Source organism: Pelodiscus sinensis, chromosome 1 (assembly GCF_052426305.1).
Source record: "Pelodiscus sinensis isolate ZL-2025 chromosome 1, ASM5242630v1, whole genome shotgun sequence".
NCBI lineage: Eukaryota > Metazoa > Chordata > Testudines > Trionychidae > Pelodiscus > Pelodiscus sinensis.
The window spans coordinates 154,593,298-154,611,347 of record NC_143052.1 but is presented as its reverse complement, the minus strand read 5'-3'; the positions used below and the strand labels follow the sequence as shown (position 1 = coordinate 154,611,347).

General features: G+C 44.8%; 1 protein-coding gene across 2 annotated transcripts; it reads left to right on the top strand.

Moving 5' to 3' along the window:
- The first annotated feature begins 1,915 nt into the window (after positions 1 to 1,915).
- On the top strand, positions 1,916 to 17,199 carry CPOX (coproporphyrinogen oxidase). 2 transcript variants are annotated; one of them, XM_089772836.1, is made up of 7 exons: positions 1,916 to 2,345; positions 4,607 to 4,750; positions 6,259 to 6,369; positions 7,883 to 8,024; positions 11,170 to 11,388; positions 16,171 to 16,275; positions 16,970 to 17,199. In XM_089772836.1, exons 1-7 carry the CDS (start codon positions 2,024 to 2,026, stop codon positions 17,055 to 17,057), a joined length of 1,131 nt encoding a protein of 376 aa, XP_089628962.1. In that variant the 5' UTR covers positions 1,916 to 2,023; the 3' UTR covers positions 17,058 to 17,199. The 2 variants fall into 2 exon arrangements, with proteins under 2 accessions (XP_089628962.1, XP_014432797.3); XM_014577311.3 differs by having other exon boundaries at positions 1,919 to 2,415.
- The last annotated feature ends 851 nt before the right edge of the window (positions 17,200 to 18,050 follow it).

The following is an 18,050-nucleotide window of genomic DNA, read 5'->3' as shown; positions in this document are numbered from 1 at the left end:
TCCTGTGCTGCTGCCTCTGATAGAGGCAGCAATGCGGGGTGGGGGGATGGCAGGCAGCACTACAGAGCTGGTGCTGGGGAGAACTGGCTCCTGCTCCCCTGATACAGAGGCAGCAGGGGAATGGGAGCAGTCAACTAAATTAACAGATCAGCCTAGGCTTATTGGCTAATTGATTAGTCGACAGCTCGTTCACATCCCTATTTACATCATCAATACAATATTGAATTCTGAACCCCAACCACATAGTAACAAACAGACAGATGCTAAAATAGGCTAGATATGCTGTATATTAAAAATTATTATTGTGGTACACATTGGGCATGATTGTGCTGGGTTCTGTGCATATGGATAGTAAGAAACAGTCATTTCCCCAAGACCTACAAGCTAAACAGATAAAACAGATCAAAGGCAGGAGAAAGAAAAAGGAAAGAGTGATTTGCTTCTGGTCACACAGGAAGCTGACAGCAGCACCAGCCAAAGATAGGTCTCTGGACTCCAAGCCTGTCTCCTGTCTGCCTACATTCTATTCCTGGTTCTGACACAGAGCTGCTCTGTCAAGTCACTCAACTCTGCCTTAGATTTCCCTCCTTTGCAAAGCACCTTTAGGAGTTCAGATGGAAGGCACAAGATTAGGGATGTAAGCAACTAGCTGACTACCCAAAAAGCAAATGTTTATCTGGTAGTCAAATAGGAACTCAACTAGTTGCTTCCCTAGAGGCAGCAAGCTGGAGGTGGGGAAGAGAGCAGGAGCAGCTGCTTGGGGGATCCAGTTTAAAAGCTGGTTCCTCCCAGCACCATCTCTGCAGGGGGCGGAGAAGGCCGAGGGCAGCAGGGATTGAAACAGTCCCACTCATGCTGGTCCTGACTGCTGCTTCTCTCCCTGCAGGTCTTGTATGTATGGAGGAAGAGGTGCAGAGGGGAACTGGTCAGTGGGGACTACTTCGATTCCTGCAGGCACGGGTTCCCATCGCCTCTCTCCCTTTGTACATTTCAAAGGGAGAGAGGCAGCAGGGATAGCAAGTGCCCCCCTTATCGACTAATTGAGTAGTTGATGGAAATTCCATCAACTACTCGATTGGCTGATTAATAGAAATTTAACATCCTTATACAAGATGCTAATTATTATTAAAATTACTACCTGGGCTTAACAACATTGCTACCATGTGGGTTGGGGCTGAGGCCAGGGGTGGAAAAGGGATGGGAAAAGGCAGGGCAAGGGCTTGGGGAAGGACTGGAGTGAGGGCAGAGGAAGGCTAGAGAGGAAGTTGGCATGGGTGGTCAGAAGGGAGCTCAGAGCCATTGAGCCCAACAGTAACCCCTGAAGTGGTTTCCATCAGGTATAAGCCAGGGGGTGTGGCAGCACTCCAAGTTGCAAACGCTACCTTCTTGGCTGGCCTGTTTGAAAGCAACGCTATGAAGCCCCGCTGGGCAGCAGTGAAAGTAAGGTCACGTTTCTTGCAGGTGCTGTCCTAGTTCAACCCGGGCCCTGGCAGCTCTTGCAGTGGGGCCTTGCGGGTGTCATGTTGAAAGCCGCAAGCACAATCTCATAGGTAGCAGCTTTCAACATTACACGAGCTGGGCGCACCCGCGCACTTTCCCAGCTGGCTGCAGGCTTCCAACAGCGTTCGCTGAGGCAAGGGCGGGTTTTAAGCGGGGGCGCGCTAAGGGGACGAACGCTCGGCGCCCCTTGCAGCCGACCCGGAGCAATGAGGGTGGCCGGGCAGCGCTACCCGATGGGGGGATTCCCGACATCGCCCCGCGCCCCCACCCATGCCGGGCGCGAGCGCGAAGTCTCAGCACGCGCTCCCCGCGGCAGCCCCGCCCGGCCTCGTTCTCTGCAGCTGGGCTCTGTGGAGCCGCTGGGCCGGCCGGCGCGGGAACTACATTTCCCGGCATGCCTCGCTGGCCGGGCCTTGGGCTGGCGCTGGCTCGGGCTGGCGCGAGGCGCTGCTGCAGCTGTCATGTCTCCGCCGCTGCTGCTGCTGCTGCGCGGGGCTGCGGGCGCCCGGGGCGCGTTGCGCTCATGCTGCGCCCGGGCCACCTCCCGCAGGGGGCTCAGCTCCTCCTCCGGCGGCGGGGCTGGAGCCGGGGCTGGCGGCGGCCCGGGGTGGCGCTCGCTGCTGGCCGGGCTGGCCGGGGCCGCGGCGGCGCTGGCCGGGCTGGGGCTGGTGCGGCGGGCGGAGATGGTGTCGCGGAGGCCGGAGGAGGAGGAGGAAGGGGACGAGCTGTCCCGGCGCTGCAGGGATTTCATGGCCCCGCCGGTGAGCGGGCTGCGGGAGCTGCGGAGCCGGCGCCAGGAGATGCGGAGCCTCATGGAGATGCTGATCATGGAGACCCAGAGCCAGGTGTGCAGGGCCCTGGCCCAGGTGGATCGCGGCGCCTCCTTCACCGTGGACCGGTGGGAGAGGAAAGAAGGTGACAGCGAGCGGGGCAGAGGGTGGCGGGGTGCGGAGTTGGAGCGCCGTTGCGCGCACCCGTGTGTACAAGCTGGGGCCGGGGGTGAGGTGCATGCATAGGGGGCAGTGGCCAGGAGGGTGTGTCTGTGCACCTGGCTGCATGGGCAATGGTTGCTGGTGTAATAGCAAGTTGACAGATGGGCGACCGACCAGACCTCAAACCCACGGTGAAGCCTGACCCTGGCTAGATCGTACCTACCACTAACTTTTCTCTCCTGCACACTTTCCCAGCTTGTCACAAATGGGGTGGAAAGAAGAGCCTGTGTGTGTTAATCATTTGATGTCTGTGCCTGGTCAGAGAAGAAGAGGGGTGCCAAAAGGAAGCATGGCCGCGTGGAGGATAATTTTGTATCTGATTAATCTTGTTCCTCTAATTTAGAATCCTTTTCTCTTGCCTCTTCCCTTTCTGATATCAGAGATCTGGGGCACTTTGAAAATAAATAAGGAATTCCTTGGAACAAGTCTTTGTGTCTCCAACAATTACACAATCACTTACCCTCTAATATACAATAACATTTGTTGTGTTAAACCAAGAAGCAGTTGAGCAACTCTTGCAAAATATTAATCAGTTGTTGCCAAACATGGGTAGAGCTGTTTGATTTGTGGACAGATTCTGTCTCGCAATTATACCTTTTTTGCAGATATGATACACATTTCTGTCTCCACTCTCCAAGACAGAAATTCTGTGCATTACTCAGAATCACAGACAGTTTCTAAAAGGGAAGATGTAAATGGTCAAGGCTTGAAAAATTCCCCAGACCCACATTAGGCAGGGAAAAACATCTTCTATGTCCCCCTTCAAAAAAAAAAGTTAGGTCCTACCCATGAATCCAAAACAAACATATTGGTGAGAAGCTTGACTCTATCCCTAGCCCTGGGGAAAAGAAGGTTTGTGGGATTTCTACCAGGATGCTTTTAGTGTACTCTGCTTAGGCACTCTGCCTCTTATTTGCCTTTGATTAGTAGGTGTATGATAAATTGGAAGATCTCTCTTCCTTTTACTGCAAGAAGTTGTTTTCCCTTTCCCCCATCCAACCCTGCATCAATAGCATCCTGACTGCTGGCATGTGAGAGAGGGAGTAGGAGGAAAGGTTTCTTTTTTAATCTTCCTTTCTCCTGAACAACTCCACTGTTTACATATAAGGCTGCTCATTGCTTTTTCAAGCAGCAATGTGAAATTGACATGGCTTGTGATAGTTCTGTTATTGCATTCAGGGTCCTGAATAGCAGCAAAGAAGTTGACTGGAGCCTTGCTCAAACACTATTGCTGCATAGGACAGTTACGGATTGCTGCAGAAGCACAGACGCTGTCTGAAAGTGAAGTGTAATCTTCCAGAATTATCTCCTTACATTTCACAGAGTCCCTTCCCAATTATAAGAGCTAAATGAAAGAGCTTTACATGAAACTAAATTATGTTCTTGCCAGAAAATATTTCACTATTACCACTTACAAGTGGGAGAGTGAGAATGGATTTTTTTTTTCAAGGATTCTAAATGATTTGGAGCAATCGTATTTGAAAATATTTTGATAAAATGTGTTCCTTAATGAGTGACCAATGCAGACTGAGAATGAAGTGGTATTAATTACAGTCTTTGTTTTTTGCTTTTGTATCTTGGTGATCAGAGCTTTCATTTTGGAGAAGTGAAATCCTTAAAACAAATTCAAATTCAGAAGAGAATACAGTACCAATAGTACTTAAGCAGGCCATTTATTCAATGTGGGCCATCGGAAGAGTTTTTTATGGAGAAAAATGCTGCACATCTGAAGTCAAAATATGTCTATCTGTTTCTACTTGCAATTACAAGGGACTTTGGGTTATAGTTCCATTTCTAGCCAGGTTCTAACAACTCCAGCATTGTCTGTGTTTCCACTGACAGAGTTATTGGGCTCTCTAGAAACTTCAGACAATCTATAGTAAGCCTATAAAAGTCACTGGTTCACGAGGTGATTGTAAAATAACGTAAGCAAATTTGTAAAAAACCTAAATAATTTTATGATCAATATCATTTGTAGTTATTTGGGATAACAAAGGAGTCAAGATAGCTCTTGAAGATCAAATGGTCACCTGTGCGCTACTAGTCAGTGTTACAGAATTGGCAGGATAAGATGTTTCTGAGACCAAAACTTTCCTTTCTTTTGTGTTTAACAGGTGGTGGTGGTATTAGTTGTGTGCTCCAGGATGGCCACATCTTTGAGAAGGCAGGTGTCAATGTTTCTGTGGTTTTTGGGCATCTTTCTGAGGAAGCAGCACAACAGATGAGAAGCAGAGGGAAAAGTCTGAAGGCAAAAAATGGTAAAACATGCTATTTAAAACCTCATTGAGTCTACAATGTTATTGAATTATTGTATTGGAGACAAATAAGTCTAGGCTTCTCCTATCGTTTTTTTTTATAAACTGCCTAATCATATTAGATCTTGAAATAGATCTTGAAGAAGGCCACATTTCAGAATGACATTATTTCTCTTCTCAGTGCTTTATAGCTCTTCCTATACCATGAGAGTTTCTAGGCATGAACACCCACCAAAGACACTTTCAAATCTCCAAAGATTTGAATATCAAAATAAGTTTCATCTTCTGTCTTTTTCTCATCAAGACAGAGCAACAGTAGTACAGTCAAATTTGTATGAGCACTTACAAAATCCAAATTAAAGATGAAAGGGTATGTGGACTGTTACAACTCTAACGTCAAATGGACTCATTGATATGATGACACGTTATGTTTGCCAGAAGATATTTTTTAAACTTTTGTCTCTAAAGTGTAGTTCAAGTCAAAACAGGATCCAGTAAAAATGCTACACTATTGCATATTCCACCTTCATCTCATTTGTTCATGAATAAATATTTTATTCTGTTACACTGCATACAACCCCATTATAAAAGTACAATTTAGGTTTCTGTTTTTCTTTTGTATAACTAAAGGAAACTCTTTCCCTCTCTCAAATAAATTAGAACTTACTGAGTTGTTGAACTTGCTGAAACAAAAGGAAGAATACAAAAACCCAGTTTCTCCTGATCCCCTACAGTACTAGTAATACTTAGAAAATTGACCTATTGTGTTAAATTCAACCTAACTCTTAGGATGTATGCACGCTGCACCTGTAGCTCAAAATAAGCAGTGCAATTTGAGTTACGCAAATTGCGTATCTTACGGTGAGTGTATTTCAAAATAGAGCACTATTCCAAAATGTCCCTTAATCCTCATGGAACAAGGGTTACCAGGACGTCAGAATAGTTCGCCCGTTTTTTCGAAAGCTATTTCAAAATAACGGAATCACTGTCAAGACACGGCAAATGCTATTTCAAGATACCAGAAGTAGCCCGAAATAGCGCCGTCATCTAGACGTACCCTTAGTGTAGATCAGGTCTTAGTCACTACAGTAAGACAGCATAACTTGGAGGACACGTGGTTGGCTGGAGCAAGTATGCAAGGGATTTGCTTACATTGTGCCATTTGGAGTCTTTTTTTTTTTTTCCTGACCATAAATATGCTGTCAAGTGACAGCTCACTGGTGATAACTTAAACTTGCTTTGAATTTCTCAAATTCCAAATGTCGCTGTTTTTTTTTGGAGGGGGAAATTGCTCATGCACTCTTTTTCAGCATTCACTAAATTAGAGTCCAATTCTTCAGCTAGCCCCTATGGTCAGAGATGTTTAGTAGACATGGTGACTTCAATGAGACTCCATGCAGAGCCAGTCACAGGACTGGAGTCATAGTTTGGAAGTCGTCAGGATAAAAGGTGCTGCATGTAAAGTTGTTCCTCTTCTTAACTACACTTTTTATGTATGTGTTGCTATTTAGGTAAATTGCCTTTTTGTGCCATGGGTGTAAGCTCCGTTATCCATCCAAAAAATCCTCATGTTCCAACTATACACTTCAACTACAGATACTTTGAAATTGAGGAAGCTGATGGTAAGATTTATAATGATTTTTGTGGCGTGTGCAAATGTGGAGACAAACTATAAGAATGGAATGTGATTTAGTGGGTAAAGCACAGGATTACAAACAATTCAAATTCTGTTCCCACTTATGCCACAAATTTGTTAGGTAGCATTGAGTAAGTCACTTAACCTTGACATAGCTTAACCACTTATTTATGCAGCTGTAAAATTAGTGCTAAACTTGTTTCTGACTAATGTGGTTATGTAATGTACATGTTACCGTTGTGTCACAATAAGCTACAATAACATAAATATTTGACACATGCCAATAAACTCCTAGAAACTTTTCTGTGACTGGTGATTGCAAACCAGACTGATTTTGTCCTTCTCTGTGTTTAAGAATGATGGGGATTAAAAATCTTGAAGTTAGGGATGTGAAAATGTTAACATTTTAACAGTTTACGGATTAACCCAGGCTCATTGGTTAACGTGCACGGTTACATGCAGCAGTGCAGGGCGACAGGTGGGAGCCACCTGCACTCTCTTCCCTCCCCCGCGTCTAACTGCTGGAATTTTCAGTGGTTACATGATTACATAAATAAACACATTTTAACATCCCTAGTTGAAATGCGACTGTGCACTCCAAACAGGGCCAGATTAATACATGCTCAGGCCGTAAACTATGTCAAGTTTAAGAGGCCCCATCACATTACCAAAAAAAGGTGTATCATTCTAACGGAAAGGACAATGGAAATATAAATAATAAAGTTTTTAATTTGCATACATACCTGTATACAGGTAGGATTCATCTAAAAACTAGTGTGTTTTTTTTATTTAGGGGTCCCTCATAATCTGAGGCCCTAAAGTGTATCTATCTTAGTTTGTGCATAAATCTGACACTGAAATATCCAGTCACAGCAGACCCTATGGATACCACCTCTCTTCACTATCATGCCACCTACTTCGCCTCATCTCCATTCATTGTCCCATAACTTCCTTGTTACAACTACACTGTGGAAGAACAATATTAGGAAAGAACTGTGGTGACTTTTAATTTATTTTAATGACATTTAGTAATAGAACACAAGGAGTCAATAACATGTGACCAACCACCCATGGACCAAAATTTGCAAAACAACGTTTTAGAGGAAGAGGCTTCCCTGCTATCTTCCTTCTGCAGAGCTAATTTATACTAATATGCTGTATATGGCTCCTAACTGTCATTACAAACCTGATAGACATTTTTTTGTAAGCCCATTCAGGGGAGTAACTACAAAGGACTAAGCTTGTGCTCTGATACCAAGAAATAGCCAGGACAACTGACATAATACTATACAAACTTTCTTGCTTGGAGGTTTATTTAATAAGTTGCTGGATTCCTGAGTCAGTTTTACCCCTATAATACTGTACTAGTTTAAACTAAGCATTTGCGCCTTTTGAGCACTTTTGAATGTAATGTTTGAAAGTGTTTGTATCTGACACCTACCATTGTATGTGACTTGTATTTGGAAATAAAACAGTTGTTGCGTGCCTGTCTCCTGTAGGGACTAAACAGTGGTGGTTTGGTGGTGGAACGGATCTGACTCCAACTTACTTGAATGAAGAGGATGCTGTTCATTTTCACAAAACTCTGAAGGAAGCTTGTGATCAGCATAACCCAGAACTGTATCCCAAGTATAAGAAGTGGTATGTGTGGGCAGATTCAAATACCTTGGGCTTGTTTCAGTTTTTTTGTTTGTGGGAAGAAGGAGGTGCTAATATTGTTGATTTAATTCACCTCATGAAGCTATTGAGAGTCGTAGATAAGTGTCTGCTGAGAAAGATATTTGGTTTATCAGAGCCATGTTCTGCCCTCTGATATGTATGAGCTGCTCCCCTTGAACCTCAGCTGGAGCAGTTAGTATGGATCTGGGTAAAATTTGGTAAGATATCTATGTAAAATGCTTGGAGAAGATGTTAATTGTTCATATAGAAGAACATTTTTTCAAATCTGTCTCTCAAATTGGGCTCCCTAAATCAATATTTATACATCTAAATAAAAAGTAGCCTATTTGCTCTCATATCCCCTGTCCCTGCCATAGATCTCCTGTCAGCTTGGGCAAGGTTACCTTGGGCCCCACACGCTCTTCGGCCGGGCCTGTGGTCAAGTACCTATGTGTGTCTCTTTCTCCATGGGTAAAATGAAGGAAAATAATAAATGTCCCTGTAAGATAGATGGGAAGAATTAGTTTGTTACACCCTGAAAAGAGCTATGAGATTCTCTGATAGGAAAGTAGAATTACAAGCTCATTTGCTTGCAGCTTTTCAGTGGAATCTTCATTTAAAAAGAGTTTTCTACTAGGCTATAGGCTGTTTGCACTAAACATGGTTTTTAACTATTCTTTTTTCATAATGTTACTTGTTGCCAACCTGTCTCTTAATAAATAGTACTGTGCAATATGGCACATTGTCTGACACATGTAGTTGTCAAAGATTTAGGTGATATAACTCTAAAAAACACACTTGCACTCGGTTACAATTGGGAATGTTTTTGTAAGTTATACATGGCTGAAATTGCCACTAGCTTTATTTATTGAACAATGCCTTCAGTTGAACAATGTCACAACTTATGGTCTCCAGAGGAAGGGTAACTTCTTTCTGTAAGCTGCTGGCCTTTTGTCTGAGAGATAAAGTGGGTGGTGTGTGCAGGGTGGGAACGGGAGAGTTCATTTTAGCTGTTATCTCTGGGATACACTACTTAATGAAAATGCAAAGTTCTAGTCTTCAAGGAGTCTCTTATGAAATAGGCTAGATCCAAGTGCCTCTCTCTGGGCAGAGTGTTAGAGTTACAGGGGTGAGGAACCTTTATTGGGTCGGGGGCCGCTGACCCACAGAAAAATCAGTCGGGCGTCGCACATAAGTGAGAAGCAACAAAACCCAAAAACAAATCTTCACTGACGTGCCTCCTGACTGGGAAGGGGAAAGACACTCCCCACATTTCCCTTACAAACCAGAGCCTAGTGGGACCCAGACTAATAGATTGTGTGCTCCAGCCCCACCGCGGGCACGGGCTCCCCAATGCTGGGGGGGGGGGCACTGAGCATCAGGGGCTAAATCCAGGCAGGCTAGGGGCTGCATCCAGTCCCTGGGCCTTAGGTTCCCCACCTCTGCTTTACTAGATGGGAAAACTCTTAAAGCAAGGTCAGCCAGTGGTATGGGGGTGTGTCTGCTTAAAATTCTTGATAACTACAAGCAAGGTTGCACAACCATGAGAAGTCGTGTATATGTGTGCAGACAGGAGCAGAGAATTTAGTGGAATAGCGTGAACTTCCTTGTTCCTTACTTAGGGAGGAATAGACTCTTTTCTCTCGTATGAGGAGGGGAAATGAATCACTTGCTTCCTATGCAGTCAGCCCAGTGCCAGTATTGGATGTAAGAAGCAGCTGTCTGTGGCCATGCATACTGTCCCTGAGCCCAGCTTTCTCAAATGGAAAAGCTTGCACACACTTAAACTGACTGTGCTGATTTCTGTCCTAACTTGAAAGTTTCTCATCAAGCTTGTACTCTGCGCTCCTCTGCTGAGTTTCACACACTGACCTACTGCTCTGTCTCTCTAAGTTTCGTCTTCCACTTATCTTAGAATAAAAAGCTGACTCTCCCCACAAAAGAGAGACGTCTTTTCAATGTATAGTAATTGCTCCATCTCAGTGTGTGTATGGTTCCACTTTTTTATTATTATTACTTGAGAGCAGCCATTGTAGACAGATCTTATCAGATTCCATTAAAGAGAGCGAGAGACTGGATGAATCTCTGAGAAATCGCCCCCAAAAGGAGCGGGGGTGCATTGTTCTTTTTTTGTCTCAAAATGCACAGCTACTCTGATACCAAGGCTTTTCTCAGTCTGTTGCAAACTTGAAAATGGGCCTATGTTATTGGACAAATGTTGCTAAAGTTTGTGCATCTTTCAAATGGTTTTAAAAAGCCTGGTTAAAGAAGCCCTTCTTTTTGAGTGGAATGTGCTTTCCTCATAAAACCATGTGGTGCACTTGATTTGATGCAAAAACATGACATTTCGACAACATTACAAAGGAGAAAATGTTTTAAGGGAAAATGTGAAATGGCAAAAACTTGTGTGCAAAATTCTACAAAAGTTATGTTGCTTTGGGAGCAAGGGCTGCAGTGCTCTGTCAGATTCTACCTTGGTAAGGCTTTTCCTCAGTTTCCTTGGTAAGTGAAAGGTGTGGAGTTATTCCCTTCCAGACTATAGTTAGCATACAGAGCCATGCATTTCCAAATCTGCTGTTGGGCTTGTGTGTACATGTGCTGTAGCTGATCTTTTTTCAAGATAAACAGTGTCATGTATCTTTTATCCAAGAGTATAATCTGACCTTTAATGGTATCTAATGTAGAGCCTCGTTCTACTTGGTGCATTTAAGTCACTGGGTGAAGAAAGCATTCAGTACATTGTAGGTTTGGCCTTTCACCTGCACCGCTGCCCCAGGGATGGAGCTTACTTCCACATTAGGAAAGCAGGATAAGAGACCCTCCAAAAGTAGGGAGGTGGGGTGGGTTGTGGAGTGGCCTAGGGGATATGGCATTCACCTGGGGAGAGCTCAGGGTGGTGGTTTCAAGGAACACTCATCCTGGGAGTGAGAGGCACATTTCACCTAGCCCCAGGTTGCTGTGGTGAGAGAGGGCTGGGATAGTCCTTCCTCCCTGCAAAAGCCGCCATACTGAATCCCTCATCCCCATCCCAGAGCAATGGTTTAAATGAATCATGCCTAGTGTCTGTTTTGTGTTCTACTCTGAACTTAGTGTGCTAGCATTGATGTCTGGTTGCTTCTTCTTCCAGGTGCGATGATTACTTTTACATCAAGCACCGAGGAGAGCGAAGAGGGATCGGGGGCATATTCTTCGATGATCTGGACTCTCCCTCAAAAGAAGAAGTGTTTCAGTTTGTGCAGAGCTGTGCCAAAGCCATTGTGCCTTGCTACATTCCCATTGTGAAGAAACACTCCCGTGATGCTTTCACCCCAGAGGAAAAGTTATGGCAGCAGCTTCGTAGAGGGAGGTAAGTAATGCAGGAACAAAATGTCTCCCAGTGGAGTTGGAAGAGAAGTGAGATTGGATTCTCTCTATCACGATGCACAGGAAACTTGTATGTGTTTGGCGAGGCTTCTGAGAATTCTTCTGTAACATTCCCACATTGAATCCTTGAAGAGTCACAAAGTTATAAATAGACCCTGAAAGCCCTATGTGAGTTGGTACCAACTTTTTAAAGGTGTTCAGGATGGCTCCATTTTAGAAGTAGGATCCTATGCTCCTCTTTCCAGTACAAATTAAACTCTTTGTAGTGAATAATATTTTTTTTGTACCATAAGAAAGTTTCTTCTGTATATTCTGAAAACCTTGGAACTCAGTCTTGAGCACTGATAATGACACTCATTAGTAGAGCATGAATTTTTAAGCTTGGGGAAACTGGCACAATGCTTGTATTTTAGTGTTCTGTAATAAAGTGAATGTGGACATAATGGCAAAAAATACAGACTAGGAAAAATGAGGGTCTCCAGTTCCTGTGTTTCTTAAAAGCAATAAAGTGCTTTATGGAGAACTTTGCTTTTTAATTTCTCTCTTTTTTTAGAGGATGCCCATCTTTATTGTAGTGAAATTTCAGTTACGTCTACACTGGGAAGGTTGGTGACAAAAGTGCTGTTCACATGCAAAAACTGCCAAAAGTGAAAACGGGTCAAAAAACAGTTTTTCTGCTTCCCATTGTCAACATTTCGTGGCCACATTACTAGCACCCGGTTGATAGACACAGCAAAGCAATGTGAATAAACATCCCACAGTGCAGTGCTGTGGGAAGGCGGAGCTGCTCTGTGAGCTCTCTGTGCTGAGGAATGTCAAAGTAATACAGCAGTCTCTCCAGCCCTGCCTGCTGTTGTGTTTCTAGCAGAGCAGAACAGGAAGGGGCATTCCAATGCTTTGCTCTTTGTTTGTTCCCAAAAGGGAGTAGCTCACTCAGCTGTCAGTTACTTCCTGGAGCTTTGAAATGGCAGGGGTGCATGCCTGCAGGGTAGTAGAGATCACAAAACACTGAGCGCAGCCAGGGCCAGACGGATGCATGGGCAAGCCGGGCAGCTGCCCAGGGCACCAACTGATGAGGGGCGCCTGATGGCAGCTGTAAGGGGCGCGCTGCGTCCCTTACAGCTGCCATCAGGAGCCACATGCCTGGCTCCTGCAGTGCCGGCCCCGCGGTGCCAGCCAGCAGCGCCCTTCCCCCCACGGCTGTGGGGCCCTGCATGGCCCGGCATGTGCGCCAGCAGCGCTGGCCAGGCCAGGCTGGGCAGCGCATGTGCCGAGCGCCCCGGGGTCGGGTCCCGGGCTACACGCCAGAGGCCATGGCCGGCGTGTGTATGCGCCGAGCGCCCTGGGGGGAGGGGCCTGCGTGCCATGGGAGGGCGGGTCTGCACTTCATGGGCGGGCCAGCATTTGCGCCCTGCGCCGGGGGCAGCACCGCGCACCCGGGCCCAGGGCGCCAAAAGGGCTCAGGCCGGCCCTGACCACAGCCATCAGGGCACATGCATTGTGGGATACTGGCGGAAGCCATGTCTCTCAACAAACAGCAAAGTCCACACCAGCTCTTTGTCAACAATAAAGAGAGGGGGGAAAAAACAAAAGTCTCTCACACGGGTGGAAGTTTTTTGTCGCCAAAACTGCGTGTTTTTCCCAACAAAATTTGCACTGCCGTGTGAACACTCTCACTGTTTTGTCACCAAAAGGTAGGTTTTGGTACAAAACATGCCCGTGTAAACAAGGCCTTAAAGAGTTTTGCCAGAGAAAGGTATTTTTCTCCACTTAAAAATTCCCTGTAGCATAAGAAATTTGAAAATCAGCTGAGAATCCCCAGTATAGTTCGGCTTCAATCTTATTAATTACTGTGGTGCTTCCTTCCACATAATAGCTGCTGCTTTTACTCCATTTCTACTCAAATCTTGTATTGATATTTCTTATTGTCTGGTGCCTTCCCATTCTTCAAAGAAAGCAAGTGAACCAGTAAAATAATATTGAAGTTGTCATAGAAAAGAATGATTGCATCTGAGTTCAGGACTCTGTCCCATAGCCATTACTCACCTGAGCAACCCACCTACTTTAATGGGACCACTCAAATGAGCTGATCATTGCAGAATCAGGCTCCTAGAATAGTTGTGGCAAATGCCACAGGGTTGTGGGGAGATGGGCTTCCTTAGGTTGCAGACAAGACCTTCCTAGACTGCGTAGTACTTTTGATCTCCCCGCACTCCTCCACATGAAGATAAGGAGCCACTCTCCTTCCTGTCACTGCCTTAATCCTGTCTGGTTGTTAAGATAGCCACTTCTGAATTGTAGGGGCTCTTTCCAGTGCAATAAATGCTGGAGCAAGACCGTGAAAGCAGAGGGGCTGATTTTATGCCATACAGGGTCCCCGTTCTCCCATTTGAGGGGCTGAGGCAAAGAGCAATAACAAAGACAGCTGGGCCAGAACAATGCTTCAGGTGCCCCAGTTTGCATGTTGGCCACCAGCTTATAGAATACACCATGTACTTCAGCAAGCGTCTCCGAGCTTCAGCATTTAGTTGGGGATTGAGCTGTTTGTAATAGGTCTTGAATGCTTTCTGCTAAAATTTTATCTTAATTCCCTTCCTTTTTTAACTCGGTTACAAGGGCGTTGCATCCATTTTTGCACTAGTAGATAGGCTGGCCAGATGCTTTCACCCCAAATCCCGAACATGGCAGGAAAAAAACTTGGTTAACCAAAAAAAAAAAAAAAAGATAATGGTTGCTGTGCCTTTAAGACTTCCTCACACACCTCACTTCCACTGGCCTTCCATCAAAGAAAAACAAAAAATACCGGACATGGGTTTGTTTGTTTTTTTTTAACCAGACAGGGCCCAGAGAAAACAGACTGTCCAGTCAAAAACCAGACATCTGGCTACCCTACTAGCAGGTGCTACCTCAGAAAAGTGAAGTTCTTATCTTTTAAAAGTGAAAGCTACAGAGATGTATCTAGAGCCGCCCTTGTGTCCGTGTCTGGAATTCTGAGTAGGGGTTTTAGCTCAGCAGCTCTGGCAGGACTGACTCAGCATAGTCTGAACAGAGGTCAGACAAATTTTGGCAATAAGGGATGGAAGGAAGGGATGTTGGAAGACAGGTTTTACTGGACAGGGTTGCTTTCTTTTGCCAAATCCCGCTGCCTTATTCTTTGCCATGGTGCCACTGTTCTGGGATGCATGGCACTTTATAATCCCTGAAGCGGATTCTGTCCTATACATCCTTGTGTAAGTGCTGGTACCTGTGGGCCTTTCTTAGAGGGAGACTGTTTACTCTGTCCTATTAGCTAGAGAGCAGGGGTACCACAGACCTTTACAGTAGTCAAAAGGAAGTTTAGTGGGATATTCTCCTTGCATGCTGGAAAGATCAGCGTTGTTAGGGCATTTGGGCCCTTTGGACAGAGAAGTTGCCCAGAACATGATGGCTGTAAATTCATTAAGTAGCTATTTCATTAGAAAACCTTATCTGGAGATTTGCTAAAGATCTTGCTGCTTTCATTGTGTTTTTTATTTAAGAGGTAAATATGGCTGCAGATTGCAACCGTGAAAAGTTTCCATTGAGAGTTTAGCCAGGCAGCATATTGCATTTCCAATGTTCTCTCAAATAGTTGCCCAAGAATGGAATAGACGTTCACATTTAGTCAACAGTGGATTCATTTTATTTGTTTGGAAGCCTCCTATTCTTGTGCAATGCAGGTGTATGCAGAGACAGGTCTTCACTTCCTGTTGTTGTTCTTGGGGGACAAGGCTGTCTATTCATTCCTGCACATAAGCTGGGGTGGGACAACTGGTCCAAACTGGTGCTATTTGTTCAAGTGTCTTTGGGGTCAAGGAGACTGAAGAAAAGCTGACTGTCGTTTAGGCATAAGCTTTTGTGGGCTGGTACCTGCTTTGTCTGATGCACAAAGTGGAAACTTCAGTTTGGGAGATATAGCTATATGCACAGAGATGGGCGTGTTACATTATTGTGCAGAGGACCAATGCTAATGAGGTCAATTCAACCATATCCACTTTGATTGAACTGACTTCCTTAACATGAGCCCTCCGCACAGTAGGAACGTAAATGGTTAACTAGCTAACCGATAGGGACTGGAGCAGCTCCCCTCCCACTGTGGGCAGGGGGGCTGTTGCAGCCCCTCAGGGTCCACCACAGGCAGGCACTGCTCCAGCTGATGGGCCAGAGCAGTCCCTGTCTGTGGTGGGCACACCTGCACCCCCGCCCCAGGTTACACACTGGTTCCCTGGGAGTGGGACCAGCAGGGGCACCAGACCCACTCCCAGGGAGCTAGCTGCAGACCACACCCCTTGCCAGCCCCACACCCCTTGCCAGCTCCACTCCTGGGGAGGCTTCATTGCGGGTGCTGCAGTATAAAGCTTCAGTAATCTTTATACTGCTGAGCCTGCAGCATGTGTAACCACTAGGATTTTTCAGTTACATTTTTAAACACCCTTTTTACATCCCTACCGCACAGGAATCTACTATACCCATCTTCGTATGCGTACACATACCCTCCAAATTGAAGTTTCCGCTTTGTGCATCTGACAAATGCAGTTTTGCCCACAAAACCTTATGCCCAAATACATTTGTTTCATTTTTAAGGTGCCACAGGACTCCTTGCTATATTTGCTGAAACAGACTAATTTGGCTCCCCTTCTGAAACTTGTCTATTGCTTGAAGCTTTCTGCTACCTGCAGACCTCAACTTACGTGATGGTAAATTTATTTTTCAGCTAACTCTTTGTGTCTGTGTTATTCCTCCACAGGTACGTGGAGTTCAATCTTGTTTATGACAGAGGCACAAAGTTTGGCCTTGCAACACCAGGATCCAGGATTGAAAGCATTCTTATGTCTCTGCCACTGACTGCCAGGTAAGGGAATAGTTACATGTTGCTCAGATGCTACAACACTGTTTCCTTTCCTGCTGTTCAGCCTTGACCAGGTAGTGGCAGCAGGAAATGTACCTGACTCATACCTGCAGACCATGGTTGTGTCCACACTACAAAGAAAAGTTGGAAAAAGATATGCAAATTGCGAACGTCAATTTGCCTTTTCCCGCTTTTCTTTTGGAAGAGGCTTTTCCAAAATTTGGCGCATCTACATGGCACCAGATTTTGAAAAAACCTCCTCTTTCAGCACATCCCTTCTTTCTCGTACAACAAGGTTTACAGGGATGGCAAAAAAAAAGCATCTGCTTTTCCGAAAAATTTTTCTGGGTATCCCAGAAAAGAGCTGCAGTGTAAACATAGCCGAAATATCACTCTCACGGCCCAGTCCTATTGTTGCAATACCAGCACATTGTTGCAATGGGCTGGTTTTATGTGTTGAAGTATTTGGACATTGTTTCTCTTCATAATATGACAAGTAAAGTAATTGCTAGTAAAAGAAAGAAAATGGAAAAGGCTAAATCCTGTCTGCTGCTTGGAATATCTGTAATTGTTTTCTTCACATTCACAATAAAGCCCAGACATTCAAATCCAATGAGAACATAGCTTTGGGAGAGTGGTGGCCAGCCAGCCAGCCGACCTGCCTCTAATAGCCATATTCTCTCTTTGTTGTGCACAGGTGGGAATACATGCACACGCCACCAGAGAATTCCAGAGAAGCTGAAATCCTAGAAGTCCTGCGCCATCCCAAAGACTGGGTGCACTGAATTAACAGCATGGGGGAGAGGCTTAACTATGAGCAAACAATAGGAGCTCTTACCAACCAGCTCCCTCAAACTGCCATTGTGTGGGTGTTCAATGTTTAGACTTATGTTCTTATCATGTGCCTTAAAAACGTTGTAAACTGGTTATCCTTCGCATGTTAGTGAAGTGTTTCACTAGCTGACACACCCTTTTCTGTCTGACGTTGCCTTAAGGGGACGTAAGAGATGTTAGTTGGACCAAATGATATGTTCGGTAGCTGTCTCAATTTGTCTAAACATACAATGGTATAAAACACTGCAAAATGTTCCCCCAGAAACATAGTGCTTTCCAAGCCAAAGGGGAATTACACATCTTGCTGTTAGGAAATTCACAAGAAATTTTAACATTCTGAAAATAATGTTCTTCTTTGTTTCATAGTTAAATGAACGCATCTATTCTGGTGCATACAAAATCTCTTTTTTGAATACAGTTTCAAATACTTTATATCAGTTACTTTTCACTAAGGGACAGATTTTTAAAGGTACTTTGGTGCCTAACTCCCACCGGGTTTAGTAGGAGTTAAGCACCAAATTGGATTGGGTATCCAAATACTTTTTAAAATTTGGGCCTTGGTTCCTACAAATATACCAAACAAGTGTACTTCTATGGGAGGAGCAGGATTATAAAACAAGTTGAAAATTTACTGAAAGCAAGCAGGAAACTAAGAAATTTACATTAGCTCCATTATCTTTATTCAGATCGACCAAGCAAGGCCATATTAAGACAGACACCTCTCTGATTCATCTTGTGAGGGTCACAAAACCCCAAACCCAACGCCACTTTTTTTTTCCTTTTTGGTGAGGTTTTTTTTTCTTTCCATCACGCTGCACACCGATCCCACCCCTGACACCAGTTGTGACAAAGCTCCTATGAAAACTCAGCGTGTCCTGTGCTTCCTGGTGGATTTTGATTGCCTCAGAGACTCTCAGCAGCCCACAGTTTTAGGCACCACAGCT